A 21,281-nucleotide genomic window follows, 5' to 3' on the forward strand; every position below is an offset into this window, starting at 1 on the left:
ACTGTTGCAAAATTTTGTGGCACGGCATGCTGCCTTCAAGAAACTCAGGCCGAGTCTTACAGGGCAACTGACATTAGAGTGGCATATGGAGGCTGCCATATTGATTTCCCTGTTAAACAATACCAGTTGCCTGCCAGCTGACCTTTTTTAGCATTAGTAGTGTCTGAATTCCACATCTGCTTCATGCTGGTTCAGGGTCTGTGAGGCTAAGAGTAATAGAGGCAGAGGCTCAGCAGGACAGCCAGGAAATGTGCATTGTTTAAAAGTAAAAATATGGCAGCCTCTGTATCCCTTTCTTGTCAGTTGTCTTTTAAAAAGTCTGTGACAAACCACTCCCAATTTTAGGCCACACCCCTCAGGCCACACCCACAAGTATTTTTTTACACTAAAGGTGGCAACCCTACATACGGGAAAATGGAGGGAATGTAATTAAATCTTACCTAACTTTTGTAACCCATTGCCCAATATTACAGGGTGTATTGCTGTTTCCATTGGATTGATTTTACCTCATTTATTGTACTGTTACAACGCCTGTAGGTAGAAAAGCCAATAGAGGTGTTAGCCCTTCTTTTATCTAGCCCAAACTAAAATGTGAAAAATGACATTAGTTTAATTCTCCACATAGCAGAAAAAAACCTGTATAATGGTAAGAAGTTTCTTATCCAGGTAATCAGACAAAATTATTGAGGTTACATGATCTAGCTTACAGTCTAGAGTCTTCAGGAAGGTAGATGCTACATTACTGCCTACTGCAGTGCCTTTTTTGGGAGGAGCATACCACATGCTGCTGCTAATACCCCGGTAGTCTGTGAGGAGACTGCTAAGTTGAGCATGTTGAGGAAGAAATCCAAAGTCGCTGAAACTTGCACTTTAGCACTCATTGATATCAGACAAGTATAAACTTGCATTATTTTTTTTTTGAGCTGTGAAGTATGGGTTTGTGGGAGGGGACACAACCAGCTTTTCGTTGGCAGCGTCTGTACAGCCTAACAAAGGGATTCCATTTGGAGGGGCAATGGTGTGACAGGAGAACATCAGGGAATACTTAAACGTATCATGTTTTGACATTTGGAAAATGGAAATAAGCTTTAATTCTTCTACCAAAAAGTATTCTAATTTTAAGAGCACATACAGTACATCTAATGTGGTCCTTTAACTGAATTTGACGGACACTGTTTGTAAATGGAATTCTTTCCTGTTGGTAGAGATTGGTTGTCCAGCATTATGGTTTTGACTGTTCAGGTGAACTGTAGTCTTAGATTCACTGGGAGATGATGCTATAGGAACATGCCAGAACTATCCATCTCAATTTTCTTAAAGGAAAACACATCATCAATTGCTATTTTACACGTGGAAAAAATACACATTATTTCTCACATTGTGTTGGTTTTCTCATTAACAACCATTAGCTACTGTTGAAAAAAATGTGCATGTTTAAACACAAATGTGCAAAGTGTCTGAAAATTTGTAAAAAAGGGCATTTTTCGCACAGACAAATGTGAACATTCCCTAAGTATTCCTACCTTTCAGCTTGATTTGTTCATCAGCTGCTTGATCATTTATTTCTAGATGCAAAACTCTAGTGGAAATAGTACAGCAGAGCAATAAAATCGCCTAAAGTTTGATTTTCAGCTTATTCGTTTTAAAGAATGTTCCACTATTTCCAGTGCTTTAAGGTAAACCTACCAGGTTTTCTGCTAGTTAGTGGGTCATTAGGTACAGCAGTAACTGTATTGTCATGCATACTATCCATTTTAACATTTAATTGCAGTTGTAAATTACCATAACAAAATCCCTGACAGTGAAATTATTATGATATCTTGCAGCCACTATGAAACTATTTGAATGACACTTTTGTACTTTAGAATGTAGTCCTGCTAAGCTTATCGTTACACCTCAATGAATAGCTTTTAAGAAATAATTTGAAATGATTAAACAATTTCAGAAGCCAACAAAGGGCAAATAACTCCTTTTCATTTTCTGTGGGATTCATTTGAGGAGTGTATTATTTGCATGAAGAGTGATATTGGCCATGGTTAATTAGATTAATTCAGAAAAGAAGCTATATTTTAGGATCTTTGGATAAAATCCCACCATCTTATTGAATGCCAACAGTTAATCAACTTTGAAACAATGATAACGATTGATGAAACCACAAGGGGTTGTTTGGGCAGGACCCATTTCAACTCTTGTGTTAAATTTGTGGGCTTGCTTAGCTAGCCTGGAACAAGCATGCATCTAGCAAAATCTGAAACTCGTATTCTTAATTCTTGTTCTGGAACTCGGTCATCAGTAGCAGCTCCGCCTCTTCTCTCACACATTAACTTGGAGGTTGCTCCCATGGTGTGCAGTGCTGTCCAAAACAATACAGTGCATACTATGCACAATTTGCAAGGATTATAAAAAGCCTATAAATGGCCTTTTCAACACTAACCAAACCACAGAACTACTGTGTAATTTATGATTGCATAGCTCTGTGCATTTCTGCACAGAGCACAGTGCTACCTCAGTGTAGCTGAATGGTGTAACCACCTCAAAGTATATCAGTCAGGGCTCTGAGTTGTAGTATACCGCAGTACTAGCTGCGTTTTATGGTGTGCCAACTGCTTCATTTAAAATATGCACGTTGCAAATGAAGAAACCATTTGTCTTCATGGGTGTAAGGAGGTGTCCAAGATGGAATAAAATTATTTAAACAGGTTAAGATGGAAGTCAAGTGCATGTTTACCTTTTGAGGAATTACCAACCAATGAGTTGTAAAGGTAGTTTTATTCAGCACATATAAAAGACCTTGCATTTGGCGAGTGACACCCCCGTTTCCTCAGGCCCATATAGTACCTGAATTTGTTGCATATAATGGCAATGAGAAACTCATAGTATGGCATACCTGAAATAAGCAATCTGGTTAGTGTTTTAAGACTTTAGTTAGAGTACCTGATTTGGATACCCATTCTGCATCAGTGGCTTGAAGTATTAGAGGTGAGGTAGCAGGATTGCAAGTGTATTGACAGTTTTTTAAAGGATTAATTGGGGCAGCTTATTACTCTCACGACAGGGTTGATGTAACCTCTTCTTGGCTGAAAAAAATTGTGACTGTCCAGCTGATGGTCTGATAAATGTAGAGGCATCACCTGTCCTGTGCTCCTAATATATCTTGGCAGATGGTAACCAACCGAGTTGAATTTTTTTCCATTGTCCGATTGCTTTTTTGTTGCCCACAGTGGAAAGCCTCCTCCCCCATATGACCAAACTAGAGATTGAACTTAAGATGCAAATAATTCTGCCTTGCATGCAGCTTGGAAAAGGTGGCTGACTGGTCCTTTTCCAAGTTGTTCATTTGGCCAAACTCCAAGCTGACGTGTACGCAGTTGAAATTTGCTGATAAGCCAGAAGTACTTGCATCTCATTGACCATCTTTGGATAGAGCATGCATGTCTGGCAGTTGCAGTCAAGGAGAAGAAAGCCGGGCACCACTTAATAAAAACCCTTTACTGTGGATGGGTTAGCGTGGCATACAGCAGTGGGGGGGGGGGAAACAAAAGTCTGACCGCTGTTTCACAAGGTCTTGCCTTGCTTCGTCAGAGGCAAAGTCTTATACAAGACTTGTGCAAGACTTTGCCTCTGACGAAGCAAGGCTAGACCTTGCAAAACAGTGGTCAGGCTTTTTTTTACCCCCACTGCTGTATGCCATGCTAACCCATCCACAGTAAAGGGTTATTATTAAGTGGTGCTCGGCTTTCTTCTTCTCGACTGCAATTGGACTACATATTACAGGAGCTTGAGGTGAGCCCACTATGGATTGTCTGTCCTTAAAGAGACTCTGAAGCGAGAATAAATCTCGCTTCAGAGCTCATAGTTAGCAGGGGCACGTGTGCCCCTGCTAAACCGCCGCTATAGCGCCGCTAAACGGGGGTCCCTTCACCCCCAAACCCCCTACTGCGACACTTGGTCGCAGACTTGGTCGCTCCTGGAGGCAGGGCTAACGGCTGCAGCCCTGCCTCCAGTCGCGTCTATCAGCGGCGCATCGCCGCCTCTCCCTCGCCCCTCTCAGTGAAGGAAGACTGAGAGGGGCGGGGGAGAGGCGGAGATACGCGCTGACAGACGCGCGTGGGGCAGGGCTGCGGCGGTTAGCCCTGCCCCAACCAGGAAGCGCTCCCCGGCTGAAACGAGAGGATTTGGGGGATCAGGGACCCCCGTTAAGCCGCGGGATAGCGGCGGTTTAGCAGGGGCACACGTGCCCCTGCTATCTAGGAGGTCTGAAGCGAGATTTATTCTCGCTTCAGACTCTCTTTAATGCATACTAGCACCAGTATGCAGTAGGGACGGACAATCTACGGTGGGCTCACCTCAAGCCTGCTCCTGTATTATGTAGTCCAATTGCAGACTTTGACTTTTTTGTCTTTATACAATTTGCATGTCTGGAAGTGCCTGGTGGACGGACTGTGTCATGACATAAACACCAATATCTTGGGCAGCAGTCTTTGTACAGCCCACACAATGGTTTTATCAACCATTTCCCCAAGAAATGTTGTTTGTTTTCCTTATAGTTAACCTTGCCTGACAAGGAGATCTTTGTCTCTGTACACTTTTGCTTTTTCCTTGCTGGATTACAGTCTGTATGCACGTAGTTGTCTTGGTTTCATCAGCTGGAAGCACGCAGTGCCTGCATTTTAAACAATTCTAATCCTTCATATTTTGTTAAAGTAAACCTAAAATAAAAATGCTCTGTTGGTATGATATCATCTGCAAGACACAGAAATGCTAGAGCAGGATGTTATGCCTCTGGCAATCAGCTATACAACCTTTTATTAGCCTTTCCATATAATGTATATTAGAGTAATTGCTGTGTGTGCGAGTACATAAATTTAGAATTGCTTCCACCAGGGATATTGATTCTAAGTGGTGTTATTCTTTAGAATTGCTGTTTATACATAATACAAAATAGTTTGTTCAGTGAATGTGAGAGTCATTAGCAGGCACTGTCTTGAATAACTATTAATGATCTGTGATAAATAAAACGCCAAACTCAGTAATTAGAAAAATAAATAAATAAGAGGCATAGAGTTGAAAAATGTTGCATATCAACTAACAGCCCATACAAATGTATGGGCCTGCTCACATCTTTGCTATGTGATGGACCGCATTATTCTGCCTCGCTGCTTACATGCTTTGAATTAATTACTTTAGAATGGCAGGCTCTAGCCCCTTTAAAGGACCAGACCTTTTTTCAATTTAGCACTTTTTGATCGCTGTGATTGACTCACAGTGTTCAGGAGGTCAGGAGCCAATGAAAACTGTTCCTGAGAGAAGTACAGAACTTGGCTGTCCTATGCACGGGGCCCGTCAGCATTAACTGCTTGCCGGCCGCGTCACACCGATGGGCGTGACAGCCCCATGACTACCTAACGCTGATCGTCATAAGGTCCTTGGGGCGGGTAGTGCAGGAGATCGCGCGCTGCTGCACGCGCATCTCCACATGAATGATGGAGCAGAGACTGACGGCGAAACAAACCTGTACAGCGCTGTGATCTAAGGCAGCGCTGTACTGGGGACATGGCTGTCCCCTCCATTGGCTCAGGGGTGATCAGCCGATCACAGTGATAGGCTGGCGGGAGGGAGGGACTAGAATAAAAATAAAAAACAAAAATAAGCAAATTTATTAGAAAATAAAAGAAAGCAATATTTACAAAAAAATAAACATTGGGGGAGCGATCATACCCCACCAACAGAGAGCTCTGTTGGTTGGGAGAAAAGGCGGGGGGGGGTTACTTGTGTGCTGTGTTGTGTGGCCCTGCAGCGAGGCCTTAAAGCTGCAGTGGCCCTTTTTGTGAAACATGGCCTGGTGTTTAGGGGGGTTTAACACTGCGGTCCTCAAGTGGTTAAAACTGCAAGCAGCGTAATATTAACCTTCGGCAATCCCAAAACGATTTACTCCTGAACTGAGAGGGATGTGTAGTCTGCCATATTTAATTTCTTTTAACGAATACCAGTTGCCTGGCAGTCTTGCTGATCTCTTTAACTTTAGCCAGAGCTTGTGAACTGCATGCTTGTTCAGGGTCTATGGTTAAAAGTTATTAGAGGCAAAGGATCAGCAGGGCAGTCGAGCAATATAAATTAAAAGGAAATAAATGTCAGCCTCTATATCCCTCTCACATCAGATGTGTTTTAGCACTTACATCTAGTCTCCCATGCAGTTCACACACATCATAAGGCATGCGTTATGCAATGTGCACAAGGTGAATCCAACATTAGAGCATGGCTTTCTGCAGGGCAGTTTCTAGGCTAAATTGCACCCATGGTGAGGGTGTAAAAATTGCACCTACGCCCCAACTCCCGTGGACTCGTGAACGCTTACTCTTTAGGGACAGTCACACAGCCACAGGTCACAAGTAGATCTGCCTTCTTACTAGTGACCAGCCGCTCATCCAGGAGGAAGCAGGGACCAAGAAAACACACAGGCGTAGAGAGCCCAGAAAGCCGACTCCTCCATGGGCGCCGTGCACTGACAGCCTGCAATACCGCTACAGGACATCAGGTGTCATCACGTGGTAGTGACGTGATGATCACTTGACGCAGGCAGCCTAGGAGGAATCAAGGAAGTTGATCGTGCTAGTAATCTTCTTCCATTTGACTGCACTGCTCGTCTCCAGCTCCCTAGCCGTTATGTCCTTCTGCCTGCGCCCCCTTCTTCTACTTGGCAGTCTGCGCCCAGGGCGGTCGCCCTGCTTGCACTGCCCAAGAAAAGGCCCTGGCTTTCTGCATTGTCAATGAAGTGATGTATGGTCTTGTTTTATCTTTGCAGCACATTGCATTGCACTTTATTTTAACTGGAGAACTGTTTATTGAGCTAGTGGTCTGTCTTGCATATTAAATATCATGCACCAATCTTTAAGTGGTCATTGATATGCACATAAATCAGACTTGCATACAAATTTAATGCAAACTGTTTACAGCTTGAACTGGGACCAATTGAATGCAAAAAAAAAATGCCTTTGACTGGGCCAATTCCAGACTACATACAATTTACATGAAACCTGCATGCAAGCCTGCATTATTAGCATCTCATAAACCATCTCTAAACCAGACCTGAGGTAAATGTTGTGCAGCTCTATGAGCTCTATGTAGTATTAGGCCACGTTCGCAGTTTTCGGTGCTGGAAAACGGCCGCTTTGTAACACACCACCTATAGCAACGCCACAGAGCAGCGGGTGCATTGCGGTAGAACAGGTTGCGGTATGGTAACACTCTGCATGTAGTGCATTACTGCTACATGCAAGCTTTAACAGTAAAAGGGAAGTATACTTTTAATTTTAATGTATGCTTCGTTGTTCCAGACCCAATCCTTTGTGTTCTTGCTGTCTCACGGAATACAGCAAAATGGCCAGTGTGAACATGTCCTTAGGACTCAATGTAAGGAAGGGATATTATCTGTTGTCTCAGATACACACTTCCTAGCAGAATGTCATTGGCATATTTACATTGTACTAAATACCTACAGTATATATTAAAAGGACTTCTGAGGTGAGTGATATGGAGGCTGACATATTAATTTCCTTTTGAACACTGCAATTCACAGGGACATAGCAATAGGGCCCTCCCTCAACTACAGTATTGGCTCTCTATTGGTCCTGTGCTCATAATAATCACTTCTATAGATACTTTGAATAGTAGTAATCATTAACAAACTATTCCCCATCCCCTTCTTGCACCTCTGACACTGTAGTTGTCATTGGCAGGTTTTTTTGCTCTGTATCAATTGTTATGTGTAGAGTGCTTGGGGGGCCCCAATGTAAAACTTGCATCGGGGCCCACAGCTCCTTAGCTACACCACTGCCAATTTGTCCAGTTGTGCTGCTAATCCTCTACTTCTAATACTTTTAGCCATAGCCTCTGATGCAGATTGTATCCTAATGCATTGCAGATCAGATGTTTGACTGGAGTTTGAATGCTTTTGCCACATGCTTGTTTCAGGTGCGTGATTCAGATACTACTGATGCACGAACAATCAGCTGGATGCCAGGTAACTGGTATTGTTTAAAAAGAAATTAAACATGGCAGCCTCCATATTTTCTCAGTTCAGCTGTCCTTTAACACTTTTGGAACTGGATGGCTTTGGCCCCTTAAGGACCATAGCTGTCCTCTCCCTATTGTGCCTTGTAATTACTGTTATTGGCTCCTGAGCAAGATGCCACTGACAGACACAAACTACAGAGGGTCATCAGGTCAGCGGAGAGGATCGTTGGGAGACTCCTCCCATCACTTGACCTCCTGCATTCTAGAGCACTAAGGATTGCCAACGATCCCTCTCACCCAAGCCACCACTTATTCCATTTGTTCCCATCAAGCCAGAGGTTTCTGGCCATCTCAACCAGGACCACTAGGCACAGAAACTTTCTTCCCCTCGGCTGTCAACCTCTTGAACTCCCTCTACACCCCACACACTCCACCAGTGCCCCCTCCCCCCCTTCCTTAGGTTGTGGCCCAGGCTGTGTTCTTGGTCAACCTGCCTACAAGACTAAACTGATCACACTTTTTGTGTCACAAATTGGAATTGTTATGCATGATGTATATCATCTTTTGTTGCTTTTATAAACTGCATGTCCCTGTGCCTATCTATCTATCTTCTATCTATCTATCTATCTCTGTCTTGTCCTTGAACTATGTATTGTGCCAAACTGAAATTATGCCAGCAGCAACAATAGTAATAGTAAATGCTACTTAGTTCTAACTTGACCAACAAGTATTGATGTTTGGAAGTTAGGTCCTGATCGAGTTAGGTATTGGCAACACAGTCCTACCTCAGATGGTAATTACAAGCACATAGGAGGGGAGGCCCACTCCCTTTTTCACTATGAACAAGGGAGAAAGGGCCAGTGATCCTAGCAGGGCAGTACTAAACTAATCTGAACTAGTCCTACTGTTAGTTTTCTTAACTGTAGGTTTATACAGAAAATTGTGTAACTTACTTGCACATCTGCAGAATAGTACTTTTTTCACTTGCTTTAACCTCCTTGGCGGTAACCCCGTGTGTGACACGGGGTAAGCCACCGGAGGGTGCCCCTCAGGCCCTGCTGGGCCGATTTACGTAATTTTTTTTTTCAAACACGCAGCTAGCACTTTGCTAGCTGCGTGTTTGGTCTGATCGCCGCCGTCCGCCACCAATGCGCCACTACCCGCCGCGATACAATGGCCCCCCCGCATACCCCTTGCGCAGCCTGGCCAATCGGCGCCAGGCTGCGCTATGGGGTGGATCGGGATTCCCTGTGACGTCACGACGTCGATGACGTCACTCTGATCATTGCCATGGCGATGGGGGAAGCCGGCTAGGCTAGCTACATGCTAAAAAATAAAAAAAGTGAAAAAAAACCCTCCAGCGGCCACACAGCCGCGAGAGTCATACCGCCAGGGGGGTTAATAATGAAAATAAAATTATTTTACTTTTAAAATACCTTTTTAAGTACTTTAACTGTTGTGAAGTATTTGTATTCTATGATATTAATTTCAGCATATCCAAATGTGTTTTTCAGAGCTTCCTTATGGCTGGGAGAAAATTGATGATCCCATCTATGGCACATACTACGTTGAGTAAGTTGTTGAACTCCTTTATTATGTACTTATTGTTATTTCAAGTCAGAATCACTGAGACGTAACTTCATGCAGGAAAGCAGTTATGAGGGTTTCAAAGTCTGAAAGTTACATGAAGCTGTAATATGCCATTCATGCTGTCTCTGTCGTGCCGTACATCGGTGATGGCCTCCAAGCCATGACATGATTGCACTGAATCCCTGTAGGCTGAACACATATTAGGTCTAGCCTAGAAGTGGACATTGCAGGTATTAGTGGTCTTCATTATTGCCTCTGGTCAAATACATTAATTACCAGTAATCTTTGAAAGAATTACAGAGTAGCTGTTTTTGGGCCTGCATTCTTTGTAAACCAACACAGATGTTTTTGTGTAGGTTTTTTGTATTTATTTTATTTGGCAGGATTACATGGATAATAAATAATTGTGTATTTAAGATATTTATTCTTTATGGCTTCTTCTGGAAATGTGTGTTTTCCATTGCTGTCCTGAGGGCCATTTCCCACTACAAGAGCTTTATAAGCACTAGAGATTTTAAAAGTTCTTGCTAATGCAATGCTTTGGGGGATTTTTACAAAATCACATCGCTCCAGTGAGAACACACACATAGGATAACATTAGCAGGAGCTTTTAAAATCACAAAGCACTCAGAAAAACTCTTGTAGTGTGAATTAGCCCTAAGGCTTAAAGTTAACCTGTAAAAATAATAGTCTCCCATAGGGCTTACTCGACTCAGAATGGGGAAGCCTCTGGATCCTAAAGAGACTTCGCCTGTCCTTCTTAGTCCTCTTGATCCTGCACTGCACATATGTGCTTTCTCTGTTCCGGTGGAAATAGCTGAGCCTGATTGGGTCGGCGCAGGCGGCTAATGTCTGCGCAGTGGCAGAGACCCAATCTAGCCTGGATTTTTCCGAAGAAAGCTGGGTGGGGCGTAGTGCCTGCACAAGGTGCTGACAAGCAGAATTTCGGGGGCCACAGCACTGGAATGGAGGGACTGAGGAGGACAGGAGAAGCCTCTTAAGGATCCAGAAGCTTTCCACTTCTAAGATGAGTACCCCCATAGGAGCACTTTTTTCATTACACTTTACTTTACACAGGGAGAATAAAGTACTTGCTTCCCGCTGTTGTTTTTTCCTAATAAAAGAACAGTATTGTTGGTCATTAGTGATCCATACCAAGGGATTACTAAAATTGGGGCATACATGTACTCTTTCTACATTTTTGCTTAATAAAAGCACAAATTATCATTTCAGGAATTAAAAGTCAGCAGGAAGCTTTGCAGGGAACAAGTATTGGCATTTATTGTGCAGGGCACCAGTGCAAGAAACAACATAACTTTAATCCTATTCTAAACAAGAAGTTCACTAACCATCTGTCCTGCTTTACCAATCCCATCACATATAGAAGATTTTATATTAGATATATTGCTAAGTGAGCCTATATTATTCAAGGAAAAATAACATTTCTCAGTTTTAACATTTGATATGCTGACTTTGAGCTGTTTAATTGAAATATAGGGCACACCTCTTTCCAGGCTATCCCTGCAGCTAACCTGCATAATTTAAAAAAGTTAGTGTCTGTGCAGCTTAGTGTTATGCAGTATATAAGAAGTGTCTGACCATTTCTAGAACTGGTCTATTCATTCCAAGCTGACCAGCAAAGTCGGAAAGGGACCTGTTCAGTCCTTGGCTGGCCAGTTTGTGAACTGGATTTAGGGAAATATTGGCTGTTTGGCTGGCAAAGCTACGATGGCTGTTCATTTGTGGTACATCATTTATTACACATCCCTTGGCCAGTTCCAGAACTACCCACACTTACAGTTTATTATTAAAAATAACTTTACATCAGTCTGTACACAGCTATCATTTTCTAGGCATGACAGAGAAGCTCCACGTTTTCATTTTCACATCCCCAGTTAGTAATTCTTGGGTTGTCTGTGGTGAGTTATTTACTTGAGTAAAATGTAATCACAACAGGAGGGATATCTGGATCTGTTAACAGTTCATGTGCAAAGACATCCAATTGCAAATTCCTCTCAGCTGTTCTGGCAGGTGACTGCATTAAGGTACAGCAACAGACAGAACAAATAAACAAGTCTTAATGTTTGCTGAAATATTTATTTCAGTACGTTTTATTGAGCAAATGTACAAATATTACAAACTAGCAATGCAATAATAGCTTATTGTAGGTACAATGTAAAACTTTAATCATTAGAACTATTTTAACAAAGAGAAAGGCTAACATAACTTATTAACAAACAAATGTCTTGCATCAAAAAGCTAATTCATGAGCAAGACAATATGTAAAAGAGAAACCGAGAGCCCGATATAGTGTAATAGGTTATTAGCAAGTTGAGTAATGAAAGAGTACAAATGTATACTCACAAACCAGGGTTACCTCCAGGCAACCACTGTATAGGCAAGTGAGGAGATTATCCTGTCCTCACTCAGCAGCTCTGTGTAGACAGTAGAAAGAGAAAGGGGTATCCCCCTGCACCAGGGGTGGATATATATGACCAAAATAGAACAGAGGCGCCAAAAGTATTAAAACAGTATTTAAAAAATTAAAATTGCTTCTAAGCAATTTTAATTTTTTAAATACTGTTTTTATACTTTTGGCGCCTCTGTTCTATTATGAGCAAGACAATGCTGTAGGTATCCAATTTACCACCTTTTTATCATATTTGCAATGCATATTGGTGTCCTATAGGATTTTTCTTAGGGCCTCTGTGGCAGTACTTCCCAACCCTTTCCTCAAGTACCACCAACAGTACATGTTTTGCAGGAAACTCCGCATATTCACAAGTGAGGTAATTGGTGCCTTAGCAGTAGTGATAGATGGCCATAGCGAAGAACGTTCATGGACCATTCACAAATTTTACTGTAAAGAATTTGCAAAAAGAACATTTACGGTGAACCCCAATGACTTTAATGGCAGGCAAACCTCTAAAACCTTGTGGACATCTCTGCAGTCACAATTTAATTAAATAAGGTATACAAAGTGTCCAAAAACCCGGACGGGTTTAAGCAAATGCTTTTTTAATGGTTCCCACTTGTTCCCACTGTTTTCCTAAACATGCCCTGCAAATTCCAGCATGTATGGGGGCTTTGCTATTAACCGCTGAAGTTGGTGGCCATTGACTCAATGTAAATGCAAATGCAAACTTTTAGGAACGATCATTCATGTAAATGCAAAAGGTGAACAAACAAAAGATCAAAGTTCACCATAACTTGTCCGCTGGTGAACAAATTCACACCACAACACTACTCGGGACAAAAACCTGCACTGTTGGAGGTGCATAATGTTTTGCATAATGTTTTGGTGCCAAGTCTAAAGGTGCATACACACCAATTTTGATTGGTCAATCACTGACCAATTTTACCACCTCCGTGTGGTATGAAGGGCAACAGACTTTGAATACTATCAACATATTGTGTAGGTAAGCTCTCATACCACAAAGAAGTGGTAAAATTTGCCAATCAAAATTGGATGTTTGTACCTGACAGTTTACCTACAGTATTCAAAATCGGATGGTCCTTCTACTACATGGTGGTGCTAACATTTTTACCATGTAACTGTAATGATGCTGTCAGTTAATAATCAATTTCTGATAATCGCCAGTACAGCTCCCAATCACTTAAAGAGACTATGAAGTGAGTCTAAATCCATGTTTTTAACTTTTGTTAATGTTAAGCACTATAGCTAGTGCTAAACCGCCGCATCCCCGTGACAAAACGAGGGTTTATACCCCCCAAATACCCTCTGCTAAGGCCAGGGAGCGCTTCCTGCTTGAGACAGAGCTTAGAGCTGTAGCTCTGTCTCTTCGCGCGTCAATCCCCACTGATCTCCGCCTCTCCCTGCCCCTCAATCTTCCTTCACTGAGAGGGGCAGGGAGAGGCGGAGATCTGCAGTCAGATTGACATGCATGGAGGCAGAGCTGCAACTCAAAGCTCTGCCTACATGGGCAGCAAAATCCAAGACCAAGAAAATAGTGGACTTTGCACAGGGAATTTTGGGGGGTATAAACCACTTGTTTTGCCACGGGGATGCTGCGTTTTAGCACTAGCTATAGTGCTTAACATAAATAGAAGTTAAAAACGTGGACTCGCTTCAGAGTCTCTTTAACTATGATCGTAACGTAATCACAATTCTAATTATTATTAATTTATAAAGCACTAACTTATTCCATGGTGGTGTACAAAGTAAGAATGAACATGGGGTACATAATAATGCAGACAATTGTTATACACCAATACACAAAACTATTATATCACAATTCTAGCTGAGACTGAGGAATGCAGGTGGACAATTCATTAGGTTAGGTTAAAAAATCAAGGTAATGGGCAAAGCTGAGTACACACTTTCAATTATGACTGGCCAATCACTGATCAGTTTTACCACCTTCCTGCAATATAAGGGTTTACCTATACAATCTGCTCATAGTATTCAATATCTGTTGACCCTCATACTCCAAGGGGGTGGTAAAATTGGTAATTGATTGGCCAAACATAATTGAAAATGTGTACCATGCTTAACCTCCCTAGCAGTAAGCCCGTGCTGAGCACGGGCTAAGCCGCCGCGGAGTATTGCTCAGGCCCTGTTGGGCCGATTTGTACAATTTTTGTTCTTGTTGCACACAGCTAGCACTTTGCTATCTGTGTGCATAGCTCGATCGCCACCGCGATTCGGCGCTACCCACCGTGTTAGAGGGCCCCCCCCGACCCCGTGCACAGCCTTTGCTAATCAGTGGCAGGCAGTGCTGTGGGGTGGATCAGGACTCCCTCTGATGTCACGACGTCGATGACGTTGGTGACGCCATTCCGATCGTTGCCATGGCGACGGGGGAAGCCTAACAGGAAATCCCATTCTGAATGGGATTTCCTGTTTGTGCTGATTGCTGGAGGCAATGGGAGGGGGTGGGGGTATGCTGCTGCACAGCGGCTATCATGTAGCTAGCATTAAGCTAGCTACATGATTGGGGAAAAAAAATGTAAAGTGCTGCGCTGCCCCCTGGCGGTTTTAAAGAGGAATTTTACTGAATGTGACTTGATGAATAAACTTTGCTTAATTTTAACAATATTCATTTATAAATTATTTAGTAACTGTTTGCTTATTGTAAAATCTTACCTCATCCAGACTTACATGATCTATCTGTGATGCAGTAAACTGCTGGCGAAGGGGAATCCTTGTGGGGCGGGTCTTTCCCCTCTCTCTGAAGTGAACAGGAATGTGAGTTGTTCTCAAAGGGTGCTCTGAGGCATAAATCTGTGTGACCTCATAGCCTCGGCTAAGCATCACTGGTAGGGCAGAGTTGCATACCAAAATACAGCAATATACAGTTATAAGAAGCATTTCTAATGATAGAAACAGGATAATTAATGTAAAAATGGGTAACCTGGTTCATTTTTTATGTTGTGCAATGATTTATTAAAGGTCCTCTTTAATTTCTGTGTTCCCTATAATATTAATTAGCCTTTCTTTTAATGTTTCTATGTTGTACACAGCTATTTTAATTGTTACAAAGGATACTGTTTTTATTTAAATAAAAACAAACAATTTTGCATGCAGCAATAATTACAATTCCCAGTTTCCAATCAAACAACAAATACAGTTGAAGCCAACATTATTAATCCCCTATGAAATTAGACTACATTCTTGATTTTCCCAATGAAAATGACCATTAAAAACAAGTGTTTGTTATTTTGGAAACAAATACACTATAAAAAAAACTCTTGTTTCAACTCGGTGTATCAATAAAACATCCTAAACTTAGTGGACATAAAGGGTAAAAATTAAACGTCCAACATTTTTAGCCCCTTGGCCATTAATAGTCAATAGTGTACCCTTTCTGAGCCACAAGTGACAACAATCTCTTAGAGTAGTTCTTTACTAGGTTGGCACAGGTCTCCTGATGGATTTTAGCCCATTCTTCCATTGTAAACTATTCTAGCTGGTCCAAATTGTGTGGTTTCTGAGCATGGACATTCACTTTGATCACCTGCCACAGATCCTCAATAGGATTGAGGTCTGGGCTCTGTGTGGGCTACTCCAGGGTCTTGGTTTTGGTAGCCTTGAAGAACTGTTGGACTAATTTTGATGTATGATTTGGGTCATTGTCTTGTTGGAAGACCCAGGGATGACCTAAGTATAGACTACTAGCAGATTTCTGCATATTTTCCCTCAAATGTCAACATATTTTTTACCATGATGCCAAGCCCCTAAACAAAGCTGTCTGTGCATGAGGCTGCAAAACAGCCCCACAACATGATGCTCCCACCACCATGTTTAGTTGTGGAAACTATGTCCCTAAGGTTGAAGGCCTCTCCCTTTCTTCGCCACACATAAGCACCATCCATATGCCCAAACAGTTCTAGTTTAGTCTCATCAGACCAAAGCACCTTTCAAATGTTCACGGGCAAGCCTGAGTCGGGATGTGATGTGCTGTTCTTTGTGTGGTTCTTTAAGTAAAGGGGTTATTCTGGGATGATGGCCTTGAAGCCCACTTCGATGAAGAGCCCTCACAACTGTGTTCCTTGAAAAATCAGTTCCAGAAGAGGCCAGGATAGCAACAATCATCTTGGCAGATGGCAGGGACGCCTTGCTGCCATCTCTGTGTTTTTCTTTCCAGAGTTCTAAAGAGCTTGCGCTTACAGCCACGTCCAAGTTTGTTTCTTACAGAATTTTTCTTCTTGTACTTGGCAAAGATGCAACGTACAGCAGTTCTAGATTCTAGACACTGTGCATTGCTTTGAAATGTCATTGTAGCCTTCCCCCATATCATAAGCTTCTACTATCTTCTTCCTGAGCTCCAGACTGATTTCATGTGTCTTTGGTTGGTGAGTAACAGTAGTCCCTATCATGTGTTTTGGTGCCCAGTTCCTTGGAGTCTTTTTGTACTGATGAAATTTTGTTAGAAAGCCAATTACCTGCAGGTATTGTTAGGATGCCAATTGACTGTACAGGTGTGGTTTCAAAGGGGATTGGTTAATTACTGTAGGTGTGTTTGGAAAGCAAACATTCACAGGGGCCTAATATTTTTGATCACCCAATTTTTACTATTTGATATAACTCAAGCCTAAAAATGTGTGTATATTGCAAAATGTACAAAAAGCTACCAAATAGCACTAGTCAATGTTTGATTATATCAAGTTTCATCGATGCTGAAAACATTGGCAAGTAGTTTATGAAAATGTGCCATAATTCATGGGGGTTGGGATGGGGGTCACTAATTTTGGTCTCAACTGTAGGATTAATATGTGCAACAGACCCAATTTTGGTCCAGAGTTCTTAACTCTGGTTTTCTTACATTAGACCTGCTATGTGCTATATAGCTGTTTATACGGTTTCAGTATTTGTGTATAATCTTGTAAATTGATGGTACTGAATATATTTCATATATAAGAAGCTCCTGCAATAAAATAATGTTCACCTTTTCAACAGTCACATAAACAGAAGAACTCAATTTGAAAACCCAGTGTTAGAGGCAAAACGGAAGCTTCACCAGCACAACATGCCCACAACGGAATTGGGGACCCAGCCAATGCAGGCCCAGGTGTTTAGAGGTACAATGTGATCACAACTTTGCAATGGAGCCTTTTAATTAGTAAAGGACAGTGAATGTCATGTTGGTTGCCTTACAGTTCATATGCTTGCAGATTTGTTATGTGAACTAGTTTCTATATAGAATCCAAGCATACATTCAATTACTAACAAAATAATGCTGACTTTGTAGTGAAAGCTTAGATCAGCTTGCATATAAGGCTTGAAACAAGCTCAGCTACCCTGTTGTTTCCTTTGCTCTGTCTCTGCCCTAAGACCAGAAACCCACTAGGAGCGATTTCTAATCGCTAGTGATTTGAAAAAGCTCTTGCTAATGCAATGCTATGGGGGGATTTTTATAAAATCTCATCGCTCAAGTGGAATCACACCTATAGCATTACATTAGCAAGAGTTTTCAAATCGCTCAGAAAATCGCTCCTAGTGGGTTTCTGGCCTAACACTTTAATCTGCTACTGATTTCCAATTCCTCTTACAGAATGTGTGATTTTTTTTATCTTTTCCTTGTAACAGAAAAGCCACTTTTTACACGTGATGCATCACAGTTGAAAGGGACTTTTCTAAGCACTACTCTGAAGAAAAGCAACATGGGGTTCGGATTTACCATTATTGGGGGGGACGAGCCTGATGAGTTTCTGCAAGTTAAGAGTGTCATTCCTGAAGGACCTGCTGCTCAGGATGGCAAAATGGAAACGGGTAAGACCTAATGTCATAAAATATGCTACCATGAAGCAAAGGATGTTGTACTATATGATTTGGTTATTTTAGACAAGGATGGAATGATTAATATCTTTATTTGCACAATATTGTAAACATTCTGGAAAGCTTATGGCTACTTTGGTTGGTTTTTGTTTTCTTTTTTGTTTTTGTTTTTCTCTCTCGTTTTTTTTTTCTTAAATAATTCCAACACCGTGCCAAAAGGTTGGGATCAGGGTTGGCCTTTAGTTACAGTGGGATGTGAAAGTTTGGCCAACCTTGTTAATTGTCATGATTTTCCTGTATAAATCGTTGGTTGTTACGATAAAAAAATGTCAGTTAAATATATCATATAGGAGACACACACAGTGATATTTGAGAAGTAAAATTAAGTTTTTGGGATTTACGGAAAGTGCACAATAATTGTTAAAAGAAAATTAAAAAAAAAAAGAAATGAAATCAATATGTAGTAGATCCTTCTTTTGCAGAAATTACAGTCTCTAAACTCTCCCTGTAGGTACTTCTTATGAGAGTCTGGATTCTGGTTGAAGGTATTTTGGACCATGCCTCTATACAAAACATCTCTAGTTCATTCAGGTTTGATGACTTTTGATCATGGACAGCTCTCTTTAACTCTCACCACAGATTTTATAATAATATTCAGGTCTGGGGAATGAGATGGCCATTTCAGAACATTGCACTTATTCCTCTGCATGAATGCCTTAGTGAATTTTGAGCAGTGTTTAGGGTCGTTGTCTTGTTGAAAGATCCAGCCCCGGCGCAGCTTCAGCTTTGTCACTGATTCCTGGACATTGGTCTCCAGAATCTGCTGATACTGAGTGGAATCCATGTGTCCCTCAACTTTGATAAGATTCCCAGTCCCTGCACTGGCCACACAGCCCCACAGCATGATGGAACCACCACCATATTTTACTGTAGGTAGCAGGTGTTTTTCTTGAAATGCTGTGTTGTTTTTCCTCCATGCAGAACACCCCCTTGTTATACCCAAATAAACTAAATTTTAGTTTCATCAGTCCACAGCACATTATTCCAAAATGAAGCTGGCTTGTCCAAATGTGCTTTAGCATACCTCAAGCGACTCTGTTTGTGCTGTGGGCGGAGAAAATGATTAGTCTGCATACAGCGTATCCTTGTGTAAAGTACGTTGAATGGTTGAACGATGCAGAGTGACTCCATCTGCAGCAAGATGATGTTGTAGGTCTTTAGTGCTGGTCTTTGGGTTGACTCTGACTGTTCTCACCATTCGTGGCTTCTGTTTATTCGAGATGTTTCTTGGTCTGCTACTTCAAGCCTTTACTTGAACTGTAGCCTGTAGTTTTCCATTTCCTCAATATGTTCCTAACTGTGGAAACGGACAGCTGAGAAAGTTGGATCTCTGAGACAGCTTTCTGTATCCTTCCCCTAAACCTTGATGGTGAACAATCTTTGTCTTCAGGTCATTTGAGAGTTGTTTTGAGACCCCATGTTGCTACTCTTCAGAGAAATTTAAAAGAGGAGGGAAACTTACAATTGACCCCCTTAAATACTCTTTCTTGTAATTGGAGTCACCTGTGTATGTAGGTCAGGGGTCACTGAGCTTACCAAGCCAATTTGAGTTCCAAAAATTAGTTCTAAAGGTACAATTATTGCGCACTTTCTGTAAATGCAATAAACTTCATTTCACTTCTCAAATATCACTGTTTGTGTCTCCTATATAATATATATAACTGACAATTTTTATCATAACAACCAATGATTTATACAGGAAACTCATGACGATTAACAAACTTTCGGATCCCACTGTTCGTGGCTCTCAGTGCAGTTTCTTTTGATGCTGCCATTAGTTAGACCATTGTATATTCCTTTCTATAGTAAATCATACAGGGAACATGTAAATAAATATTTAAATGTATGTTTAGAAAATGGGGCAGATTATGAAAGCAGTGCCCCACCCCCACAACTAGTCTTGCAGAATGCATGGCTTTCAAAAATAATGTTGGGGGCAGGGGGAATAGACAGAGAGGCAAATAAGGAAAAACCAAAAGCATATTAAGAAGGTAAGCTGGCACTCCTTTTGTTTTCTATTGTATTCATACCACACAGTTGTGCTCTACAAGTCACACACTAAAGGCCAGCCCCGAATATATCATGGGGCACTGTTGACAACTTACTCAATTTGGTGTAGGCTTTTCTCCTAAGAGTCCAAGAGACTGCTATCACCTTTAGGGTTTCTTGTATTGACCATGAATAATAGGCAGCCAGGGCTTAGAAGCACATTTTTTCAGAATGGCTTTAATTCAGTACGACACATTTGGCAAAAAATAAAGGATCCATAAAATACCCCATTTGGTGTTTTACGCTTTTTTCAAATTCACTAAGATTTTCACGCATGCGGTAATAGTTCAGTCATTTACTGAAAAATTGCATGACCATTCACTAAAAGTGTTTTACTTCATTTCATATTTCATTAGGTATTTTAAGGAATCATGCAGTAATTCATTTGGATGAAAGATGATATACAGAAAATATTTTCTTTTTGCTATACTGATAAGTAAAGTACAAGTTCAAGGTGCATAAAATTACCCTAAAAATAGTATCTTAGTTACCATTTGTTAGTACTATACATAATATTGATGTGGAATGAGGGAGATGTGTACTTATTATTAACTTTTTTTTCCTGAATAATTTCATTAGCTGCCCTGTTTCCTCCTTTCTATAACCTTACCGAATGGCTCTTTCTTGTTCCCTGACAGCTTTAGGCTGGAGATAAAATACCGACAATCTCACTTGTTTTACCGCGTCCTCTAATCTTTGTGAATTGATATTTATTGAGGTATTTACCTCACTGGTCTGTAATTTTAGTTTTCCATGTGGTAACAGCCCTAGTGAACTGACTTCACAAACTACTTGGTAAAATCAGAGATTTTCTGCTTTACCAAATGCAGTAATGCTTTGTGAATTGAAGCCAAATGTCACGTCTGTGGTAGGATGCCTTATCTGAGGGATGCCATTAGATGAACAGAAGAAGTAATGCAAATCTAAAGTAGGATTGTCAGCCGTAAAATCTAATTCCAGTTACCCAGTGCTCTGTGGTTATTATGCAGTCTGGAACCTGCATTGCAAGCATTCCAATCACATCAGAAATGTTTCTGCTGTAATACATCTTATCTCAGTCAGCCTGGCTCTATTTGGTACATTGACGATGAGAGGGAAGCTTGTGATCTCCCCTCCCACATTCCTGCTCCTCACTGATTAGTTGAGGGCAGTTTAGTGTAAAGCTGCTGATATATGATCTATGTTGTTCTCACATGTACTTACAAAACAAGCTAAATATGACAGTGCAGTTTCTAGGTAGAAAAAAAAATGGAATCACTAAAATCAAAATGTGGACAGTACAATACATGTTATGTAAGTAGAACAAGTAACAAGTATTTATCTACTTGTC

General features: G+C 41.3%; 1 protein-coding gene across 13 annotated transcripts in view; it reads left to right on the forward strand.

The window, feature by feature from the left end:
• Nucleotides 1-21,281, forward strand: part of MAGI2 (membrane associated guanylate kinase, WW and PDZ domain containing 2) — a 1,075,940-nt gene that overhangs the window by 844,317 nt on the left and 210,342 nt on the right. For all 13 annotated transcript variants that reach the window (XM_068276199.1, XM_068276198.1, XM_068276200.1 and 10 more), the window contains 3 exons: nt 9,528-9,585; nt 17,024-17,145; nt 17,654-17,836. In XM_068276199.1, the coding sequence (XP_068132300.1) occupies nt 9,528-9,585; nt 17,024-17,145; nt 17,654-17,836 (363 nt within the window). The remainder of the gene's footprint in view (nt 1-9,527; nt 9,586-17,023; nt 17,146-17,653; nt 17,837-21,281) is intronic.

Source organism: Hyperolius riggenbachi, chromosome 3 (assembly GCF_040937935.1).
Source record: "Hyperolius riggenbachi isolate aHypRig1 chromosome 3, aHypRig1.pri, whole genome shotgun sequence".
In the NCBI taxonomy this organism is placed as follows: Eukaryota; Metazoa; Chordata; class Amphibia; order Anura; family Hyperoliidae; genus Hyperolius; species Hyperolius riggenbachi.